Source organism: Scyliorhinus canicula, chromosome 10, assembly GCF_902713615.1.
Source record: "Scyliorhinus canicula chromosome 10, sScyCan1.1, whole genome shotgun sequence".
Classification (NCBI taxonomy): Eukaryota; Metazoa; Chordata; class Chondrichthyes; order Carcharhiniformes; family Scyliorhinidae; genus Scyliorhinus; species Scyliorhinus canicula.
Window position 1 is genome coordinate 25,743,361 of NC_052155.1, and position 24,479 is coordinate 25,767,839.

Consider the following 24,479-nt stretch of genomic DNA (forward strand, 5'->3'; position numbering starts at 1 on the left):
GGAAGCATTATGAATTGAGGATGAAAATGCAGAACTTCAGAACTTCAAAAGGATAAAGATAAGTTGGTGGCGGATAGGCAAACAGGTTGCAGTCTGTTCGGGTAAGTCGGTACGGGAATTGAACCCGCGTTGCTGGCCTTGTTCTGCATTACAAACCAGCTGTCTAGCCCACTGAGCTAAACCAGCCCATAATGACTTGGGCATGTTCTAAACTGAGCTGCAATACCTTAGTGTAGTAGAAGCAGATTAAATAAAAACTTCCAACAATTTATATTGATAAGAATATCTCTAATGGAATAAAACACCAAAAGGCACTTCACAGAAGAATTATATGTACAAAAACACCATGCCTCTTGAGATATCAGGTCAGATGAACGCACGTTTGGCCATAGAGCTGGGTGGGGGGGGTGGGATTCGCCTTGGCATAGCGAGGAGTCACTACTGCCCGAGTGGACTTTGCTCCTGGAACCAGATTCAGGGATTCTCATGGAGGAGAGACTTTTGGAGGAGGTTGGACATTGGTTGTTATGACCCAACAAAACAGGGAGAAGAGAGCAACTTTGGACTTGTTCCAACAAAGATGACAGCGGAGCATGTGGTATAATCTATAAATATGATGTATAAGTATTTGGCCATGCTGGGGGAGGCTATATTTTCTGCACAGTATCAGTTGCCTACTAAGTAATGTTTAGTCTATGTTGATTTTAGTTTGTTTGTTACAGTGAAAGGTCTAAACCTTTTCAGCTGGTCAGAGGGAATTACAGAGCTGAAGGCGGGAAGGTGAAGCAATTAAAATCAGGAATGCTTAAGAGCCCAAAATTTGATGGATAGACATAGAGCTGAAGGGTAAGAGACACAAAGAAATTACAGAGTTGGGGAGGGACATAATGATGGAGGAATTTGAAAGCAAGGTGCAGGGTAGGTGGATTGGGCACGCTAAATTGCGCCTTAATTGGAAAAAAAGAACTGGATACCTATACAGAAATTTGCACTTGCTAGAGGCCACTCACAGGTCTCCCCAGGACAGTGGGCTTCAGATTGAAACTGAACATTAGTAGCAGACTCAGGGGCGCCTATTCACCTTATTTGGGAGTGCCTACGTGCCTTGGACAATAACAACTAGGATCCGCCCAGCCATCAAGGTATCCGCCCTTAATTGGCCAGAATCGATCAGGGTGATTGAAATCCTATCGATCCATTGGACCCCTACCTGGGACCGCCCAAAAGAGCGTGAAAGATCGGAGGATAAGAACAACTGCGCGACCAACATTCTGTCTCTTTTGGGGCCGGCATCTGTCTACCAACTGCAACAAATCGACCAGGCAAGTTCAAGGACCCGCGATCTCCACCTAAAAGATGACACTCAGGTTAGACGCACCAGAAGACCTCCAGCCGCCACACGTGGGGAACCAGATAAAGACCTTATCTAACCTACACAGAGCCAGTCACTTGGAAGTTATGTAAAGGTCATTTAAACTGCTTGATATAGTCTAATGTGCAGTAGCATATAAGTTATTAAGTACAGAACCGATCCTATGTTTTTAAAAATAAATTTAGATGACCCAATTATTTTTTCCAATTAAGGGGCAATTTAGTGTGGCCAATCCACCTACTCTGCACATTTTTGGGTTGTGGGGGCGAAACCCATGCAGACATGGGGAGAATGTGCAAATTCCACACGGACAGTGATCCAGAGCCGCGATCGAACCTGGGACCTCAGCGCCGTGAGGCAGCTGTGCTAACCACTAGGCCACCGTGCTGCCCTTCCGATCCTATGTTTAATAATAAACTATAATCGGCTTGTGATCATTTGTCCAATACACGGAGCGCACTCGCATATTGTGGTTAATAGTAATAAAGATAGAAGTCAGCAACAAAAGGAACCAATCTAGGTCAGTGATACAGGGGTGATAAGTGAACTTGGCTTGGTAACAGTTAGGATACAGGCAGGAGATTTTGGGTGAACTCAAATTTACACGGGTAGAATTGTGGGAAACCATCCAGGAAGGATTAGTTAAGTCAGGAGGCAATGGAAGCAAATATGAACTTAACAAGGAAAAAGGGACAGAGCTACATAGAATGAACAGGGAAGAAGAGATAATTGAATAGCTATTTCAAAGAACTAGCACAAACATAGGGGCCAATCACATGCAGTACAATCCGCCAATTATAAAGTCAAGACCCTTATTAAAGGATTTGCATTTATAAAGCACCTTTCATGACCTCGGGGCATTCAAAAGCACTGAAACCCTCATTATGCCCACAAAACCTCTAAACCTAGTTATTCTAAAGTTTTCCTGCCCAATCTCCCACCTTACAGCCTCCATAAAATAGATTTACATTTATATTGTGCCTTTCATGACCATAAGACATCCTAAAGCTTCATCCCCCATTCAAATCCCTTTGTGTCTTTGCCCCCTGCCTATCTTGGTAACCGCATCCGACCCTGCAACATTCCTGAGATCTCAGCATTCCTACAATTCTGGCCTCCTGCACATAGGCAATTTTCATTGTTCCACCATTGACGGCCTTGCCTGTCTACTGAATCAGCTGCTGATTCTTAGAATCCAAGTGTTTACAGTCAATAATTTACTTTCCCAGCCTGGAAAATTTAAAATTCCAGAACTGTCCATCATGGCGCAACTTTTCCTGGCGACTGCTCCCTTTACCTAAAGCTAGGCAAATCTTCCAGCCTCGTTTTAACCCAAATTTCGTCTTTCAAATCCGAGCACCAGCTCCTACTCACATTCCTGTGCAAAGAATCTCACCACCTTGCTACCTAAAACTTCTTTTTCTCTCCCAGTCTAAGGCAGACTAACGTAGTCTGAACATTTTCAGAGGTATCTTAGAAAACCGTCCTCTCTCAAAGCCATGCTAATGTAGTTTGCCCACCACCTATACAGTTTGCCTTTATCTCTATGAACATCGCCTACTTTTACTGAACCCATTAATACCTTCCAGGTTTGACTTTGTAACGCCCGGCTATCCTGAGAATTAATCTAACGAGCTCCTCCTCCCTACTTGCTTTTAACCAATTTGCTCTTATCCATCTTCCACTGGTTCGTTAGTCCCTCAATACATCGTTTAAAAATATTTTTTAAATCAAACACAAATCCCCGAAAGATCTTGTCTCAATCCATAGTAGCAATCTTCTGCAGCCCTACCTTTTAAATTCATTTCACCGGATTTAGGCGGCACTGGCTAGACCAGCATTTGCTGCCCATCCCTAATGTACCTTGAGAAGGTGGTGGTGGGCTGCCTTCTTGAACCGCGGCAGTCCATGTGGTGCAGGTGCACCCACTGTGCCTTGGTAAAAGTGGAGTCTTACTTTCAGTTTAATGTGAGATTTATTCTAGAATGTGTACCACGAATATGAAAACCACAAATATATGTGTGCAACATGGAACCTGTGAATTTTTAGAGTCAAAAATCATTTTGTTTTGATATAAACATGAACAAAATGCAACTATTTCTGAAAGAAAAATATTTCATTTAGCTCAACAATGCCTACTAGCAATCAATGTCATTTTGCAAATATTTAGAACATAGTGATTTGATAATCCAGAAACTTGAGTATTGTTTTCCATCCTGAACTCACGGGACATTTACAAGAATACAATGCAAGGGAAACCAACACATTTCTACTGTGGATTAGTTGGCAAGCGGACTCTGATTGGTAGAGGTGTTGCCATAGAGGATGCACCAGTTCCCTTGCATTGTATTCTTGTGAATGGCCAGATGAGTGTACGGCAAAAGGCTTCAACAAAAAACTGTTTTTTTTCGCATACTCTATTTAGAAGAGTGTGACAGAAAAATCAGCACTCTACATTTTCACACCTTTATATATTAAATGGCAACATTTGGGCTGACCATAACTTAAATCTTACTTACCCTATCTCGCCCTATAGGAAGAGGCATTGCTGTATAAAGGTTCTTCCTTCCATCAAACACAGGCTTCCGATCACCAAAGATCTGATTTTTAAAATGCTGAACCATGTGTTCAACGATTTCCCTGAAATGTAAAACATTTATTTTACCTCTGCAGCCGACTCTATAAAGGCGTCTTTTATCCAAGCATTCAAACAAAATGCTCCAAGCTGGTTTAAAATCATTCCTATTATACAAATGTTTTCCAATTAATCCTTTTTTCAAGCACAATGAAATTCCAGTTGATATAGTAGCATTCTTTAGAATCACGCATGTGGCACCTTTCTACAATGTTAAACATTAGAAAGCAATTTCACACAATGAACTATTGATGGAGAATATTGTCTTATGAAACAAACCATTGAATCATAGGTGCACATATTTAAATTATGCTTCAATGTGTTTAGAATGTTGAAACAAAGTGATTTTAGTTCAAAGCTGCAAATATTAATCAATTTATTTGAAGTTCGCAAACAATGTTGGCACAAAAGTGTCTCATTTGGGCAATTGTGCAGTTATTAACTAGCACTATTTACTAACAAAATAAGCAGTTGTGCCAGCTTCAGGTTAGCACTGGGATTCAAATTTCATGGCTTGTTATATTAAATCCTAAATGCAGAATTTGATGCTGTATTTATTGCACATTCCTAATTGCCCTGGCTCCTTCAAAGAACTCCAATAAATTGGTTAAACATATTTCACTTTCACACAAAAACATGTGATTCTGCTGTACTGCCCTGCCTTTTCCAAGTGTCCTGCTATTACCTCTTTTGTTATATATTTATATTGAGTATTAGTAGTTGCAGTATGCACCGTGTACTAACCCATGCATATCATCACCAGAAGTAATGTCACAGATCGCTAGCGCAGGAAACCGCTAGAGTGAAGAAGCAGCCTGTAGTGAACACACCTTGTAAATAAAGCTCCATTAGTTTTTGACCCTCTGCTTTCTAGCGGCAGTTCTCCACAATACAGAACGCAAAACTGGCGACCGGGTTTGGAACGGCGCTTGCTAGCCACCCGGGAGGAAAACAAAAATAAATAAAAGTCGGGAAAGACTTAGAAGGACTCTTGCATGCGCTCGAGACATAACAGACGAGGTGGTCGTGAATACCAATCCACTGCAGAGCAATATAGAGCTAGGTGCGTTTTAAAAAAATAAACCGCTGGAGCTTAGATTTTTGCCTTGTTTAAATGAGAAAAGCAAGGTAGCTGTTGAAAACATGTTGCAAAGTGTACATATATTAGAACGGACATGATGGGAGCTTTCAGTGCCGTGGGACCCTTCAATGAAAACGTGGAGCACTCCGCTCCTATACTGAACATTTTGAATATTTTGTGCAGATAAACAAAATAGAAGATATTAGGGCTCTCACATTCCTGAGCGTGATTTGGGGGGGGAGTGGAGAGGATCGTTCCATCTCCTCAGACGTTGCGAGCAACCGGAGAAGCCAGACACTAAAACATTATGAACAAATTGTAGAGATCCTCCAGGCACGATGTCCACTTTATCCTTTGGTGAGCGCTTCAGATTCCACAAAAGGCACCAAGAAGAGAGGGAATCAAATGCGCAATTCCTGGCTGTATTAAAAAGACTTGCAGAGTACTATGAGTGCTGAATGATACAATTCGGGACAGACTGGTCTGTGGGCTGCAAAGTGAGGCAATACAGAAGCAGTTGCTAACTGAGAGTAAACTTACTCAGAAGAAGGCCAAGGAAAATTGCTGTTTCGATGGTGCTGGCTGTGAAAGAAGCTCAGCAACTGAGTTTGAATGCTCGGATACACAAAATGCCTGCCTCATCGACATCCAAGAGTTTTGAAACTCCAATGCGCGGAACTGGGGCATTCAGCTGCAGAATGCTGTTGCAAGGATATAATATGCAGATGTGGAAAAAAGTTTAGAATATGCCTGCTGGAAGGAAAAGCAAGCTACGAGCAAAAAGAATAAGAGCAGCAAACCAAAATATTACGTAAATAGAATACATGAAGTACTCACGCTGTGCAAAAGGATCGAGAGAAACAAGGAGACTCAGTCTAAAAACGAATTGCCACTGAATGCACTAGCTATTGTTGGTGCTATGAATAGATACTGGGTCACTCTACTGCTGAATGGACAGCCAGCAAGGATGGAAGTCAACACTGGGGCAGCAATCTCGCTATTGCCAGAGCCGTTCTATAAGGAAAATCACAACCATTCCCTTGAAACCTTCAAGAAAAGTAAAGACATGCACTGAAGTGGTGCCATTGAAGGGCTGCATTGATGTAGCTGTACAACTGAACAGACAGACTTCAGAGTTGTCTTTACATACAGTAAATGGCACTTATCCAGCATTAATGAGTCGAACATGGTTAGAAAAGATTCGACTAAATCGGGCAAAAGTCAACCTGATGACAAATGAGAACTGGCGAGTATAAAAGACATCAGTTAAGGGTGGCACGGTAGACCAGTGGTTAGCTCAGTTGCTTCATCGTTCCAGAGTCCCAGGTTCAATTCCCGGCTTGGGTCACTGTGCGGAGTCTGCACCTTCTCCCCGTGTCTGTGTGGGCTTCCTCCGGGTGCTCCGGTTTCCTCCCACAGTCCAAAGATGTGCGGGTTAGGTGGATTGGTTATGGTAAATTGCCCTTAGTGTCCAAAAAGATTGGGTGGGGTTACTGGGTCGCGGGGATAGTGTGGAGGTGTGGGCTTAGGTAGAGTGCTTTTTCCAAGGGCCGGTGCAGGCTTAATGGGCCGAATGGCCTCCTTCTGCACGGTAAATTCTACGATTCTATGAAATTGAAGGTTAAAGGAGGAAGCTGAACAAAACACTTGATGGCAACGCCGGTACCCTAAGTCAGGCATTGTCAAACTCGGGGGTGCAACCCGCGGGTGGATCGGGGGCTGGTGTCGGGAGCGCCGCAGACTGTCCTTCACGGCGCTGACGATTGCGCAAATCTGCGCACAACATCCGACTGTCCTAGGTCATCAGGCCGAAAGTGGAGGCTGACATGGAATGACTGGTGAAGACAGGAGTCTTGGAACCTGCCAGTATTAGTGAATGGTCTACACCAAGAGTATCAATCATCAAAAAGGATAGATTTATACAGATTTGTGGAGACTTCAAAGTCATCCTTAATCCAGTGCTGTGTGCAGAACAATGCACACTACCCCACATTAATGACCTCTTTGCAGGATTGTCAGGAGGCCAACATTTTTAGCAAAATCAATCTTGAGCCAGACATATTACAGATGAATGTAGACCAGAAGTCACAGGAACTTCTGACAATTTTGAAGCACAATTGTTTGTTTTGGTACCCAAGATAATAGTTTTGTTTATCAGTTCCGCCATTGTTTCAAAGAGCAATGGACCAAATCCTGAGTGGACTAAGTGGAGTCAGTGCTATCTAGATGACATCCTCGTCACTAGACAAGACAAAGAGGAACATCTTCGGAATTTGGATGGCACTTTTCAAAGACCGGAAGAATATGGGCAGACTCTGCAAGGAGGGGTGAGACTTCTTCCAGTCTGCCGTTGAGTGTTTGAGATATGACATCAATGCCACGGGCCTTTACAAATCTTCTTTGAAAGCAAAGACGCCTGCACCTCAGAAAAAAAATCTGACGTTCTTGCGCATTTTGATCCTACTCTACAGTTGCCGTGTGACGCATCTCCATATGATGTTGGAGCAGTGGTATCCCACATCATGCCTTAAGGTGAAGACATTCGAACATGGAGCAAAGCTGAAAGTAACAACCCACAAATCGAAAGGCAAATCTTAGGGCTTATCTTGGAGTAATCTTTGGTGTGAAGAGATTTCATCAATTCTTGTCCGGAAGAAAGTTCACACTGTTGGGCCATTGTCCATTAAGGTCATTTGGGCCACACACAGCAATTCCATTACATGCAGCAAGTAGAATGCAGAGATGGGCACTGCCTGCACACGCTTATCCCATCAAGTATCAACAAGCAAGTTTCCACTGTAATGCAGGTGGCCTCTCACGATTACCACTATCGAGTAGTTTGCCAAACTACTCGAGCGGAAGTATCTTCTACTTTGAATAGGTAGTCAGGACATGCGTCACTGCAGGACAAGTGGGGTAGTACACTCAGAGTGGTCCAATACTGTCCAATGTAATGGATAAGCTTACTACGAGCCAAGCCTCTGAACTAAAACCTGATTTAAAACTGTACTCCACATGATAACCGGAGCTGACTGTACAGTCAGGACATCTTCTTTGGGGGTTCAGAGCGGTCACTGCACCACCATTGAGAAGTCAAGTGTTAAAAAAATTGCACGAGAGCCATTGTGGAATTATGCGCATGAAAAAATAGCGAGGAATTATTTCTGGTGGTCTGGTTTGGGCATGGAGATTGAAGAGAAAGCTGAACGTGTTCATGTGTGAAGCTGTGAAACCGGGTCCTCGTCGACCTTGCAGAATCTTTTGAAGGACATATATTCTTAGTAAAAATGGATGTTCATTAAAAGTGACCAAAACTCAACATAATGAAGTCAACTGCATCAGAAAAGATGATCGAGACACTAGGGGAAGTCTTTACTAAGTTTGGTTCCCTGACAGCAACCAAGGACCGAGTTTCACTATTTAAACACCTTAATCAATTCCTACTGTTAAATAGGAATAACAATTATTCAATGACTAAAATCTGTCCTGCGGGACTTCCAGTAACATCACAAAAGATGGCTCCCACCAGGGTACTTGTTTTTCAATCCCTTTTGACCATTATTTAGTGGATTTATGTGTTTAAACCCAGCCAGTCGAACTGTGTAGCGGTTAGTCAAAAATTTCATCGGGAAACCTTACTGGAAAAAAGTCTGCCGAGGGAACCTGAGGGACAGAAGAGGGTGGAGGCGGCCACGCCGATTACTGTAGACACATTGGCTGTGGTGATGGCCCAGGAACTAGAGACATTCGGGAAGCAGATGGATGGACAGTTTGTCAAGGAGTCTTTCAAAGCTACCTTCAAAGGAGGCATTGGGCCCGGTCTGAAAGTAGCTGGGTAAGACATCAAAAGCAGTGAAGGAGCAAAGTAAAACGCTGAAGGTCGTGGAGAAGGCCATGTCGCAGCATGAGGGCCAGCTCGCTTTCCTGGAAGCAGAAATAGTGCTCGTGGCAGAGAGCAACAAGGGGTGAGAGCAAAAGTTGAAATCTTGGTAAACAGGCCGGGGATATTAAATCTCAGGATGGTGGGGTTGCCGGAGGGAGTGGAGTGCTCGTGGCCAACCAAGTAACCTTAACCGAATGAGCCACCATGGTCAGTGATTATTCGCTTCCATATCTTTCTGATGATGGACCGAGGCCTGGAGTGGGCCAAGAAGAGCCTCAATATTGACTGGGCAGACACACAGTTCAGATCTATCAGGACATCAGGGCGAAGCTGGGAAAGAGGTTTATAGGACCTGTTCGGGCAAGGCATAATAAGACCATAGGAGCAGAATTAGGCCACTTGGGTCATCGAGTCTGCTCTGCCATTCAATCGTAGCTGATACTTTTTTCATCTCCATTCTCCTGCCTTCTCCCCATAACCCCTGATCCCCTTATTGATCAAAAACCTATCTTTCTCTGTCTTAAAGACACTCAGGATTTGACCTCCAAAGCCTTCTGCGGCAAAGAGTTTCACAGATTCACCACCCTCTGGCTGAAGAAATTCCTCCTCATCTCAGTTTTAAAGGATCGGCCCTTTAGTCTGAGATGGGTGTCTTCTGGTTCTAGTTTTTCCTACAAGTGGAAACATCCTCTCCACGTCCACTCTATCCAGGTCTCACAGTATCCTGTAAGTTTCAATAAGATCCCCCCTCAATCTTCTAAACTCCAGCGAGTACAGACCCAGAGTCCTCAACCGTTCCTCATACGACAAGCTCTTCATTCCAGGGATCATTTTTGTGAACCTCCTCTGGACCCTTTCCAAGGCCACCACATCCTTCCTTAGGTACAGGGCCTAAAACTGATCACAATACTCCAAATGGGGTCTGACCAGAGCCTTATATAGCCTCAGAGGTATATGCCTGGTCTTGTATTCTAGCCCTCTCGACATGAATGCTAACATTGCAATTGCCTTCCGAACTGCCGACTGAACCTGCACGTTAACCTCAAGAGAGTCGTGAACAAGGACTCCCAAGTCCCTTTGTGCTTGATTTTCTAAGCACCTTCCCATTTCGAAAATAGTCTATGACTCCATTTCTCCTTCCAAAGTGCATAACCTCACACTTTTCCACATTGTATTCCATCTGTCAATTCTTTGCCCACTCTCCTAGCTTGTCCAAGTCCTTCTGCAGCCCGCCTGCTTCCTCAATACTACCTGCCCCTCTACAGATCATTGTATCATCTGCAAACTTAGCAACAATGCCTTCAGTTCCTTCCTCCAGATCATTAACGTTTATTGTGAAAAGTTGTGGTCCCAGCACCACCCCTGAGGTACACCACTAGTCACCGGCTGCCATCCTGAAAAAGACCCCTTTATCCCCACTCTCTGAATGGAATTTCCTTTGTTTCACCCTTTGAGTGAGGCTTGTGGGCCGCTGACCGAGGAATATGCAATGACGGGATGGTTCATCACAGTGGTAATGGCTAACTCAAGGTGGGGGGGTGGTGAGAGACCTCCCCCACCTGGAATTTGCAGGGCATGGGAGGGGGCAGAGGATGGGGGTGTTGTGAAAAATGGCGCGGGTTTTTCTCATTTAAAGAATTTGGGGGCCGATGTCGTGCTTTTGTATCATCTGCAAACTTAGCAACAGTGCCTTCAGGTCCTTCCTCCAGATCATTAATGCATAATATTGTGCGGAACCAGACCAGGCTTCCGATGGCCTGCGTGAGGCCCAGGGGGTGGCGATTTAACTCAATAACAGGGTCCTCTTCCAAGCAGGGAAAGTCTTGACTGATCGGGGGGCTGGTGCACCCCAAATTGGGATGATGGAATGTTTATAAGGCAGCTGTTGGCCACAATACCGGATCCAGACTCTCACCAATTGATTCTGGGGGGAAATTTCAACTGTGTTTTCGACCAGAGGTTTGATCGCTCAAAGCCAATGTCTTATGTCATTGGCCCCTTCCGGGACGATGTAGATGCTTTCTGCGTTCATACAAGAGACAGTGGGTGCGGATTCGTGGTGGTTTATGCACCCTGGGGGTAAGGAGTTCTCATTTTTTTCCCCGGTGCACAAGGTGTAATCGAGAATAGATTACTTTGTTATGGGAAGACTCTTGTCTCCGGAGTGAGGAAGGTGGAATATTCGGCTGCGGTTATCCCAGACCATGTTCCGCATTCGGTAGAACGAGAGTTGGAGGTAGGCTGGACACAACGAATGGGATGATTTGATTTGATTTATTGCCACATGTACCGAAGTACAGTGAAAAGCATTTTTCTGCGGCTGAGGGAACGTACACAGTATGTATATAGTAGACAAAAAGAATAATCAACAGAGAACATTGACAAATGGTACAGCGACAGTGATTGGTTACAGTGCGGAACAAGGGGCCAAATAAAGCAAATACATGTGCAAGAGCAGCATAGGGCGTCGTGAATATTGTTCTTACAGGGAACAGATCAGTCCAAGGGAGAGTCATTGAGGAGTCTAGCAGCTGTGGGGAAGAGGCTGTTCCTATGTCTGGATGTGCGGGTCTTCAGACTTCTGTACCTTCTGCCTGATGGAAGGGTCTGGAAGGCGGCAATGCCTGGGTGGCAGGGATCTCTGTTAATGCTGTCTGCCTTCCTTTTTTTAAAAATATTTTTATTCTCCATTTTCACATTTTCTTCAAAATTTACATCCCACCAACAAACAGTAGATGGTAACGAATATGAGCCCGATCTAGTTGGCATCAAGAGGGAACGTCCCCCTCCCCCAATAGCTCTGCCAACATCGTGGCAAAATACTCCATCGGCCTCGGGCCTGGCACCCCTTCGGGCAAACCAACGATCCTCAATCTCTGCCGCCTGGATCTGTTTTCCAGGTCTTCCATTTTGGCTCGCGGACCCTTGTTGGTCTCTATCACCCTCCGCAGCCCCTTCCCCATCGAGGTGAGTTGATCACTGTGCTGCGATAATGCCTCTTCCACTTCCTTCAATGTCTCGCCTGGCTCCCGCACCTCTGCCGCTGCACTCGATATCACCGCCCTCACTGTGGCAATCGCCTCCTCCACCAGCACTTTCAATACCGCCCCTATCTCCTTCTTCATCGCTTCCATGTGCTTTGTGAACTGTTTTTCAAGTTCCACGGCCATCACCTTGGTCATTTCTTCTGCCGTGAGCAATGCGGCCTCCCCTGGTGCCCCAGCCTCTGCTTTCCTTGCAGTCCCCGCGCTGACTTTCCACTCCCCGCGGCGGACTTCCATTAACCACTTTTTTCACGGCCGTTTTTTTTCCCCAACTTGGACATCTCTCCTCACTGAGCCTTCTTACTGCTTTTGCAGCCTCCATTGCCCCTGGGACCGGGAGTAAAGACCCTTTTCGGGGTCTTAATCCTCCAGTGTGCGGCTGCCTCCCGCCCGCCATCACCCACTGAGGCAGCTGAGGTGTATACCGAATCGATGTGGGGGTGGAAAGCTTGTGTGATGTGTTGAGCTGAGTTCACCACACTGCAGTTTCTTGCGATCTTGGACCGAGCTGTTGCCATACCAAGCTGTGATGCAGCCGGATAGGATGTTCTCTATCGCACATCTGTAGAGGTTTGTAAGAATCGATGCAGACATGCCAAATTTCTTTAGCTTCCGTAGGAAGTAGAGACGATGTTGAGCTTTCTTGACTGTTGCATCAACATGAGTGGACCAGGACAGACTGTTGGTGATGGTGACCCCCAGGAACTTAAAGCTATCGACCATCTCCACTTCGGAACCATTCATAGATCATAGAATTTACAGTGTAGAAGGTAATTCGGCCCATCTAATCTACACCGGCCTTTGGAAAGAGCACCCCACTTAAACCCACACCTCCACCCTATCCCTGTAAACCAGTAATCCCACCTTAACCAAGGGAAATTTAGCACAGCCAATCCACATAAACTGCACATCTTTGGACTGTGGGAGGAAACCAGAGCATCCGGAGGAAACCCACACAGACACGAGGAGAATGTGCAGACTCTGAACAGACAGTGACCCAAGCCGGGAATCGAACCTGGGACCCTGAAACTGTGAAGCAACTGTGCTAACCACTGTGCTACTGTACTGCCCCATTGATGCAGAAGGAGTGTGTGTCGTACTATACTACGTGCTACGGATGGATGATGAGAGTTTGGCTCAAGTTAGAATCAGAGCTTGATGGGAAATGTAATGAGAGTTTGGTCAAGTTAAAATCAGAGCTTGATGGGAAATGGAATGTCAAGTTTGTATACGTGCCTTGTGAAATGAATTGCTCCTGTGTTCGGCCTGGCACGGCCTTATCACGACCTTATCACGACCTTGACTGTCTGTGAGAATCTATGGCGGGAACGAAATGCAGCCGTGGGAAGAGTCACTCCTCGGGTCTTTGATAAAGAATTGCTACGCTATGCAACTAGCGAGCTAACTGTGTGATTAATGATGGGAAGAAATAATTATATGAAGGAGGGGTTTGATGAGCTAATTGCATGACTAATGATTGAAAGGTTTGAGGGGTTTTGTAATAATATATAGTCAACTGTAACTAAGAAAAAATTGCTTTTCACTTGCTGTAACTCAGTTACACTTGTACAGCAGCGCCGCGGTAAATAAAAGGTTCTTTGAAGTTATCTGGTGTTCGACTGATAATTACCTCCGGACTGAAAATTTAGAATTATCATGGACACAACGCACACGTTGGAGGTAGATGAAGGGCTTTTGTCAGATGTGGGCTTTTGTGGGCAGGATTCAAGAGCCATAGGCAAATACGTGGAGTTCATTGAGAATGGGATGTTTACCCTCTATTCTGTGGGAGGTGTTGATGGCAATGATTAAAGGAGAGATCGAAACATAGGAATTAGGAGAAGTAGGTAATTCAGCCCTTTGAGCCTGCTCTGCCATTCAATCAGAACATGGTTGATCTCTTTCTGGACTCAAATCCACCTCCCTGCATTTCCCCCATAACTCTTTAATCCATTTAAAATCCAAACGATATCTTTCTTAAAAACATTTAATGACTCAGATTCCACCGCACTGTGAGGCAGCGACTTCCACAATTAATAATAATTATTAGTGTCACAAGGAGGCTTACATTAACACTGCAATGCAGTTACTGTGAAAATCTCCTCGTCGCCACACTCGGGCGCCTGTTTGGATACACTGAGGGAGAATTCAGAATGTCCAATTCACCTAACCATGATGATCTTTCGGGACATGCGAGTAGAAACCGGAGCACCCGGAGGAAACCCACACAGACACGGGGAGAACATGCAGACTCCGCACAAACAGTGACCGAAGCTGGGAATTGAACTCAGGTCCCTTGTGCTGTGAAGCAACAATGCTAGCCACTGTGCTGCCATGCCGCCTTCACCACCTTCTGCTAGAAGTAGTTTCTCCTCATCTCAGTTCTAAATCTACCACCTCTCAACTTATACCCGTGACCTCTCGCTCTAGATTTCCCCACAAGGGGGAGGGTTTGGTCTATGTTTACTTTATCAATCCCATTTAGTGTTTTATATACCCCTCATCCTTCTGAGCCCCAGCAAGTATAAGCCCAAACTGTTTATCTCTCTTCATATGTCAACCCTTTCATCCCCAGATTCAATCTTTTGAACGTCCTTTGAACTGTCTCCAATGCCACCACATCCTTCCTCAAATAAGGAGAACAGAAGTGGACACAATACTCAAGATGTGGTCTCACCAACACCCTATACAACTGCAACAACACTTCTCTAATTCTATACTCCAGTCCTTTTGCAATAAACGCCAACATTCCATTTGCCTTTTTAATTACATGCTGTACTTGCATACCGACTTTCTATGATTCATAAACAAAGACATCCAGATCCCTCTACCCAGGCGCATCTTGAATCTGCTTTCCATATCCAAATAGCCCATGACTGGAAAGGGATCCACAAATGGAACCTCACCAGTCTGACGGAGGAAGTAAAAAAGGACCTGCAAAGATGGAACACACTCCCACTCTCCCTCGCGGGGAGAGTCCAGACGATCAAAATGAACGTACTCCCCAGGTTCCTCTTCCTGTTTAAATCCATTCCGATCTACATCCCCAAGGCCTTTTGCAAAGCGCTGGACAAACTAATCATGGCGTTCGTATGGGGGGGAGGGGAAATGCTAGGATCCCAAAGAAGGTCCTACAAAAAACAAAATCCAGGGGGGGGCTAGCCCTCCCAAACCTACAATTCTACCACTGGGCGGCAACAGCCGAGCGAGTAAGGGGATGGATCCAGGAGCCAGAGGCAGTGTGGGTGCGCGCGGAGGAGACCTCCTGCGTGGGGACCTCCCTCCGGGCCTTCGCCACGGCAGCACTCCCATCCCCACCCAAAAAACACTCCAGCAGCCCAGTGGTGACAGCCACCCTCCAATCCTGGAACCAACTGCGGCAGCAATTTGGCCTGACCAAAATGTCGGACAAGGCTCCCATCTGCAACAACCATAGGTTCACACCAGCACTGACTGATGCCACCTTCAAAAGGTGGAGGCAGGACGGAGGGACACCGACAGTCAGGGCCCTATACACGGACGGCAGGATCGCTACACTGGACGACTGACAGAGAAATTTCAGCTAGCCAGGGGGAACGAGCCACGGTATCTGCAGCTCAAAAACTTCTTACGAAAGGAGACAAGGACGTACCCACAACCGTCACGACAGACACTACTGGAAGACCTACTGGACGCAGGTATCCTAGAGAAAGGGAATTGTAGCGACATGTATGACCGACTGGTAGAAAGGGCCGACACCGTACTGGACGCAACAAGAAAGAAATGGGAGGAGGAACCTGGGGATTGAGATAGGGTGGGGACTCTGGAGCGAGGCACTGCATAGGGTCAACTCCACCGCCACGTGTACAAGGCTCAGACTGACACAACTAAAAGTGGTACATAGAGCCCACTGAACAAGAACCCGTATGAGTAGGTTCTTCCCGGAGGTGGAGGACAGATGTGAACGGTGCCAAAGAGGCCCGGCCAACCACACCCACATGTTCTGGTCTTGCCCCAGACTTGTGGAGTACTGGACAGCCTTCTTCGAGGCTATGTCCAAAGTGGTGGGGGTGAGAGTGGAGCCATGCCCGATAGTGGCGATCTTCGGGGTTTCAGACCAGCCAAATCTATTCCTGGGGAGGAGGGCGGACGCCCTTGCCTTTGCCTCCCTGATAGCCCGCCGTGGAATCCTGTTTGGCTGGCGGTCAGCAGCACCGCCCAGAGCTGCAGACTGGCTGTCCGACCTCTCGGAATCTCTCCAAATGGAGAAAATCAAATTCGCCATCCGAGGGTCAGACGACAGCTTCCACAGAACGTGGGAGCCATTCATGCAACTGTTCCGGGACCTGTTTGTGGCCAACGAACAAGAGGAAGAATAGACGGGTGGCCAAGAATCATGGGAAAATGGTCGGGAGTAGGGGGAAGGTAGCCGGGCCAGGGAGGGGAGAGATGGACTGGGAGGGAGGGGGGGGAAACGGTTAAACCTGAGGAGGGAGGGGCGTCTCCAGGAGCAGGGAACGAGGAAACTGGAGATGGACGACGGGAGGAGCGGCAGAAGCGGAGGCGAGCGTGGGACGGCAGCGAGACACGTCCGGGAAGGGCGGGCGACAGCAACACACAGCACAGCCAAATATCGCACACTGTGATTTTCTCCCCAGCACCCAAAGGTGTGCTTGCCCCCCCCAGTCCCAGCCCTCCCGCAGGCAGTCGCCTACTTACATGGGGTGGGTAATTTTGCCAGATGTACAGAGCTGCCGCTGTCGAGCTGGTGCACAATACCCCACCAGTTATTCCATTTCATATGTTATTGTATTTTTTTTTAATGTTGGGGTGTGCCCTTCTCCTCTAAATGTGTGTGTGTATATATATATATATATATATATATATATATATGCGTTTCTTATTCGGTGTACATAACGGTAATTATACCTTGTTCAAAAAAAAACAATAAATACATTTATTTTTTAAAAATCTGCTTTCCATTTAGATAATAATTTGCATTTAAATTTTTTTTCGTCCAAAATGGATAACCTCATACTTATCTACATTAAACTTCATCTGCCAAATTTTGGCACAATCTCCGAGCCTATCTACATCTGTCTGTAAAATCTTCATCGCCCCTTCACTGCCTGCTTTCCCAACTATTTTAGTATCATCTGCAAATTTTGCTATATTACACACTGTCCCTGCTTGCAGATCACTTGTATATCAAACCTCACATCATCTAAGGCACACATGGACAGGGAAGCTAGAAATGAATGCTAGAAGTTAATTGATGAGATCTTAAAAGTGGACTGTAGGCATGCGAGTGATGCAACTCCAGGACTTTTGGCATGCAGGAAAAAGCTGCAAATGCAGTTTGACCTACTGGCTACAGTAGGGTGGGGCGCCAGCGGAGGTGTTTGAGGGGGTGGCCTATGGGAATGGGGAGAAGGTCAACCGTCTCTTGACTCCCCAACAACCGCCCAGGAAATAAGGTTCCAGCCTCGGTACTTATTCAGATAATAAATTGAAAGCAGATTCAAGATGCGTTTGGGCAGAGGGATCTTCGCGTCTTTGTTTATGAATAGCAGAAAGTCACCCCAGGTGGCCCTGGCAAGATCATCATGGTTAGGGAGTTGGGAGATAGACTGGTGTCCACCCCAGACAATATGGTGTCCTTGGCATTGAGGCTTTTAGGAGAGGCTTTATAGTTTGGAGGTTCGAAGAGCATTGGGACAGATGCTGACAGGGAAGGCACCAAGGCCAGATGGATTCTCAGTGGAATTTAATAAGACGTTTGCAGAGCAGCTGTTTCCGGTATTGATGGGGATGTTTAATAACTCTCTGGCACAGGGTTCCCTCCCCAAGATATTTGGGCAGGCATCCATCTCCCTCCTCCTGAAGAAGGATAAGTATCCTGCAGAATGCGGGTCATGTCACCCGATTTCATTGCTTAACATAGATGCAAAGCTATTAGGTAAGATTCCAGCACCGAGTCTGGAACCTTATTTCCTGGGAGGTAGTTGCGGAGCACCAGACGGGATTTGTAAAAGGCTGAAAACGGTCATTCAATATGAGACGACTGACTTCCGGTTGCGGCTATGACCAGCTAAGTCGCACGTTTGGCGGCTCCTGCTACAAAGGTGTTTTCGGGCCGATTGGAGGGCCCCAACGGCGCTGTAAGGACAAATCCCGGTGGGGGAAGGCTCCCTGAGGAGAACCAGACCAACTTTATGGTCGGTACCCGGAGTGGGGTGGTAAAGAAAGCAACAGCAGCTCCTCAAAAAAAGCGGGGGAAGACGACCAAAATGGCGGCCGGTGGCGCACCCGAGGAATGGAGGAAATGGGCGGAGGAGCAGCAGGCCGCTCTCCTGCGCTTCTTTACGGAGCTGAAAATGGAGCTCTTGGAGTCAATGAATGCGACGACCACCAGGCTGATGGGAGCCCAGGCGACCCAAGAGGCGTCGATTCGGGAGCTGCAGCAGGAGATGACTGTGAGGGAGGAGGAGGCCACGGTCCTCGTGGGAAAGGTAGAGGTGCACGAGGCACTCCACCTGAAATGGCAGAGCCGTTTTGAGGAGCTGGATACCCGAATGAGGCGGAAGAACCTGAGGATCTTGGGCCTGGCAGAAGGCCTGGAGGGGTCAGACCTCCCGGGATACGTAGCAGAAATGCTGAGCTCCCTGATGGGGGCAGGGGCCGTCCCTTCGCCCCTGGAGCTGGAAGAGGCCTACAGGGTCATGGCTAGGAAGCCAAGAGCAAATGAGCCCCCGAGGGCGGTGCTGGTGCGGTTCCAGCGACTCAGCGATCGTGAGAGAGTGCTGGAGTGGGCCAAGAGGGAAAGGAGCAGCAAGTGGGAGAATTCGACGGTGAGGGTCTACCAGGACTGGAGTGCGGAGGTGGCTAAGCGGCGGGCCCGGTACAACCGGACGAAGGCGGTGCTACATGCAAAACGGATCAGGTTCGGAATGCTGCAGCCAGCGCGCTTGTGGGTCACCTACAGGAACCAACACCACTATTTTGAGTCCCCAGAGGAGGCGTGGGCCTTTGTACAGGAAGAGAAACTGGACTCGAATTAGACCCAGGGGATACTTGGCGGCCGTAGCCGCTCGGGTACTTTCAGCTGAACAAGCGGTTTTTTTTTTCGGCTGGGTCGGAACTGGGCAACTCTTATTGGAACGGTTTCCTTTTTTTTTTCTTCTTTCCTTGTTTGGATCTTGAACTCTTGCTTTGGGTTTTTCTTCTGATGTTTTTTTCCCCCCTTTGCCAACTTCCCTTAGTTATTGTTATTGTGGTTATTCATGGTTATTTATGGTTATATATACTGTTTGGTAGAGGGCGACTGTTAAGTACATTGTTATTTGTTATCTATCTGTTATTTATAATGTTAAGTTGGGGAGGCGGGACGGGGGGGGGGGAGAGCAGATCGGGGATATGGGCTCCTAGGGGGGGTTCTTTACAGGCATGGACGGGGACGGGGGTGGAACTGAAGATGGCGGGGTGGGGTGTGGCAGGGCGAAAGCGCGGGCTTTCCTCTGTTTTCCCGCGCGCGGGGCAGAGGAGGGGGGAGGGGAGGAGTGCGGGGCGTGGCTAGCAATGGCGACCTTTCCCGCGTTGGAGCGGGGCCAGGGAGGAGTGGCAAGGGGGGGGGGGGAGGCCCCCCCCCCCCGAGCCGGGGGGAGTCAGAGTGTGGCAGGAGCAGCCGGGTCAGCGTAAACCAGCTGACTTACGGGAGTACGATGGAGGGTACATCGCGGCTAGGAGGGGTCCTAGCCTGGGGGGGAGGGGGGTTAGGGAGGGACACCGGGTTGCTGCTGGAAAGACCAGAAACGGGAAGTGGAGGACTGGAGAGGTGGGGGGAGGGGGCCATCGCCATGGGGAGCGGGTCAGAAGGGGAGGGTCGACCCGGGGCGAGCAGGGAACAGGACATGGCTAATCGGCAGGGGAAGGGGGCGGGTCGTCCCGCGACCCGGCTGATCACTTGGAACGTGAGGGGGCTGAATGGGCCGGTCAAGAGATCAAGGGTATTCTCACACCTGAAGGGACTGAAGGCTGATGTAGCAATGTTACAGGAGACCCATTTGAAGGTAGTGGACCAGGTTCGCCTGAGAAGGGGGTGGGTGGGACAGGTGTTCCACTCTGGATTGGACGCAAAGAACCGGGGGGTGGCGATTCTGGTGGGAAAGAGGGTGTCGTTCGTGGCGGAGGAGGTGGTGGCGGACAAGGAGGGTAGGTATGTGATGGTGAAGGGTAAGCTGCAGGGGGAGAAAGTGGTGATGGTCAACGTATATGCCCCGAACTGGGATGACGCGGGTTTTATGAGGCGCCTATTGGGCCTCATTCCGGGACTGGAGGCAGGGGGCTTGATCATGGGGGGGGGACTTTAACACAGTGCTGGACCCCGGGCTAGACAGATCGAGCTCAAGGACCAATAGGAGGCCGGCAGCGGCAGAAGTGCTGAGGGGGGTACATGGAGCAGATGGGAGGAGTAGACCCATGGAGGTTTGGTAGGCCGAGGGCGAGGGAGTATTCCTTTTTCTCCCACGTCCATAGAGTGTACTCCAGAATCGATTTTTTCGTGTTGAGCAGGGGGCTGATCCCGAGGGTACGGGAAGCTGAGTACTCGGCCATTGCGATCTCTGATCATGCACCACATTGGGTGGATGTGGAAATGGGGGAGGCGCGGGACCAGCGCCCGCTGTGGCGGCTGGATGTGGGGCTGTTAGCGGACGACGAGGTGTGTAAAAGGGTCCGGAAGAGCATTGAGAGCTATCTGGACTTGAATGACACGGGTGAGGTGCAGGTGGGGATGGTCTGGGAGGCCCTGAAGGCAGTGATCAGGGGAGAGCTGATCTCCATAAGGGCACACAGAGAAAGAAAGGAGAGGCAGGAGAGGGAGAGGCTGGTGGGGGAGCTTTTGGAAGTGGATAGGAGATATGCGGAGGCACCAGAGGAGGGGCTGCTGGGAGAACGGCGCAGCCTGCAGGTCAAGTTCGACCTGCTGACCACCAGGAAGGCAGAGACGCAGTGGAGAAGGGCACAGGGCGCGGTCTATGAGTATGGGGAAAAGGCGAGCAGGATGCTGGCACACCAGCTTCGCAAACAAGATGCGGCTAGGGAGATTGGGGGAGTGAAGGAGAGGGGCGGGAAGGTAGTGCAGAAGGGGCAAGAAGTGAATGGGGTCTTCAGGGATTTTTACAAGGAGTTGTATCAGTCTGAGCCGCCGACGAGGAGAGGGGGAATGGAGGACTTCCTAAACAAATTGAGGTTCCCAAGGGTCCAGGAGGGGCTGGTAGAAGGGCTGGGGGCGCCAATAGGGCTAGAGGAGCTAGTCAAGGGAATAGGTCAGATGCAAGCGGGGAAGGCGCCGGGGCCAGATGGGTTCCCGGTGGAATTCTACAAGAAAAATGTGGACTTGGTGGGACCGGTACTGGTACGAGCCTTTAATGAGGCGCGAGAGGGGGGGGGGGGGGGGGGTTCTGCCCCCGACAATGTCGCAGGCTCTGATCTCCCTGATATTGAAGCGGGATAAAGACCCCGTGCAGTGCGGGTCCTACAGGCCTATCTCGCTTCTGAACGTGGATGCCAAGTTGCTGGCAAAGATCCTGGCAGCTAGAATAGAGGATTGTGTGCCGGGGTAATCCATGAGGACCAGACGGGGTTCGTGAAGGGGCGGCAGCTCAACACGAACGTGCGGAGATTGCTGAATGTAATTATGATGCCGGCAGTGGAGGGGGAGGCTGAGATAGTGGTAGCGCTGGACGCGGAGAAGGCATTCGATAGGGTGGAGTGGGAGTACCTGTGGGAGACGTTGGAACGGTTTGGGTTTGGGGAAGGGTTTATTAAGTGGGTGAAGTTGCTCTACTCGGCCCCGACGGCGAGTGTAGTGACAAACGGGAGGAGGTCGGAGTATTTCGGGCTCCACCGAGGGACCAGGCAGGGATGTCCCCTATCCCCCCTACTTTTCGCACTGGCGATTGAACCGTTGGCGATGGCACTGAGGGGTTCAGGGGGGTGGAGAGGACTGACTAGGGGAGGGGAGGAACATCGAGTATCGCTGTATGCGGATGATCTACTGCTGTACGTGGCAGACCCAGAAGGGGGAATGCCGGAGATAATGGAACTATTAGCAGAGTTTGGGGACTTTTCGGGGTACAAACTAAATTTGGGCAAAAGCGAGGTTTTTGTGATACACCCGGGGGACCAGGGAGAGGGTATTGGGAGACTCCCCTTCAAGCGAGCAGGAAAGAGCTTTAGGTACTTAGGGGTGCAGGTGGCAAGGAACTGGGGGACCCTCCACAAGTTGAACTTTTCCAGGCTGGTGGAACAGATGGAGGAGGAATTTAAGAGGTGGGACATGGTACCGCTGTCGCTGGCGGGGAGGGTGCAGTCAATCAAAATGACGGTCCTCCCAAGGTTCCTGTTTTTATTTCAGTGCTTGCCCATCTTCCTCCCTAGGGCCTTCTTCAAAAAGGTGACGAGTAGCATTATGAGCTACGTGTGGGCGCACGGCACCCCAAGGGTGAGGAGGGTCTTTTTGGAGCGGAGTAGGGACAGTGGAGGGCTGGCACTACCCAATCTCTCGGGGTATTACTGGGCGGCAAATGTGTCAATGGTGCGCAAGTGGATGATGGAAGGGGAGGGGGCAGCTTGGAAACGAATGGAGAGGGCGTCCTGTGGCAACACAAGCCTGGGGGCCCTAGTAACGGCACCATGGCCGCTCCCCCCCACGAGGTACACCACGAGCCCGGTGGTGGCGGCCACCCTCAAGATATGGGGGCAGTGGAGGCGACACAGGGGGGAAAGGGGAGGTCTGTTGGCGGCGCCAATAAGAGGGAACCATAGATTCATCCCGGGGAACATCGACGGGGGATTTCAGAGCTGGTACAGGGTGGGCATACGGCAGCTGAAGGACCTGTTTATAGAGGGGAGGTTTGCGAGCCTGGGAGGGCTGGAGGAGAAGTTTGAGCTCCCCCGGGAAACATGTTCAGATATTTACAAGTGAAGGCATTTGCTAGGCGGCAGGTGGAGGGGTTCCCCCTGCTCCCCAGTAAGGGGGCGAGTGATAGGGTGCTCTCGGGGGTCTGGGTCGGAGGGGGGAAGATATCAGACATCTACAAGATAATGCAGGAGGCGGAAGAAGCATCAGGGGAGGAGCTGAAAGCCAAGTGGGAAGGGGAGCTGGGAGAGCAGATAGAAGTGGGACGTGGGCGGATGCACTGGAGAAGGTCAATTCTTCCTCCTCGTGTGCGAGGCTGAGCCTCATTCAATTTAAGGTGCTGCATAGAGCTCACATGACGGGGACAAGGATGAGCCGGTTCTTTGGGGGTGAGGACAGGTGTGTCAGATGTCTGGGAAGCCCAGCGAACCATGTGCATATGTTCTGGGCATGCCCGGTGCTGGAAGGGTTCTGGAAGGGGGTGGCAAGGACGGTGTCGAAGGTGGTGGGGTCCAGGGTCAAACCAGGATGGGGGCTTGCGATCTTTGGGGTCGGGGTAGAACCGGGGGTACAGGAGGCTAGGGAGGCCGGAATACTGGCCTTTGCGTCCCTAGTGGCTCGACGAAGGATATTAATTCAATGGAAGGACGCGAGGCCTCCAAGCGTTGAAACTTGGATTAACGATATGGCTAGCTATATTCAGCTAGAAAGGATCAAATTTGCCCTGAGAGGGTCGGTACAGGGATTCTCCAGGCGGTGGCAACCTTTCCTTGACTTTTTGGATCAGAGATAGACGTTCGGGGTCGTGGCAGCAGCAACCCCGGGGGGGGGGGGGGGGGGCAGCAAGGGTCGTGGGGGGGACATGCACGACTGTAACGCGGGCAAGTCTGCTCGCTGCTCATGTCTGAAACTGTAGGCTGCCTTGTTTGTTAAGTTGTTGCTGGGGGGGGGGGGGGAAGAGAGAGGAGGACTGGTGCGCGCGAGAGGGCGGGCGAGGGAGGGATATTTGCCTAGAGGGATTGTGTTGTAAATAATTAAAAAAATTAGTAGGGGTAAATGTTTGTATGGAAAAACTCTTTCAATAAAAATTATTCTAAAAAAAAAAATATGAGACGACTGCTGAATGTGGTTCTTACCCCAATGGTTGGTCTGGAGTCGGAGATAATTGTGTTGTTGGCGCAGAAAAAACATTCGACAGGGTCGAGTGGAGATACCACTTTGCGGTTTTAGAAAAGTTCAGGAGTGGCCTACGGTTTGCGTTGTGGATGTGTTTCTTGTACAAGGCTCCTTCCGTCAGTGTTTGTACCAACACCATGCGTTCGGGGTCTTTTCGGTTGCATAGGGGGACAAGGCTATGTCTCCCCTTCTGTTCACTTTAGATATGGAGTCATTGGCCATTGCCCGGAGGGCCTCAGACAAGTGGAACAGGCTAGTTAAGGGTAGAATTGAATACGTGTCCTCCTGTATGCAGATCTTTTGTTTCAGGGCCAGCTATGGGATACATAACGAGTATACTGAAGAACTTTGGCTCCTTCTTTGGATACAAGTTAAATCAAGAGAAGGG

General features: G+C 48.8%; 1 protein-coding gene across 4 annotated transcripts in view; it reads right to left on the minus strand.

Moving 5' to 3' along the window:
• Nucleotides 1-24,479, minus strand: part of LOC119972284 (protein argonaute-2) — a 136,498-nt gene that overhangs the window by 68,172 nt on the left and 43,847 nt on the right. For all 4 annotated transcript variants that reach the window (XM_038808732.1, XM_038808730.1, XM_038808731.1 and 1 more), the window contains one exon: nucleotides 3,892-4,012. In XM_038808732.1, the coding sequence (XP_038664660.1) occupies nucleotides 3,892-4,012 (121 nt within the window). The remainder of the gene's footprint in view (nucleotides 1-3,891; nucleotides 4,013-24,479) is intronic.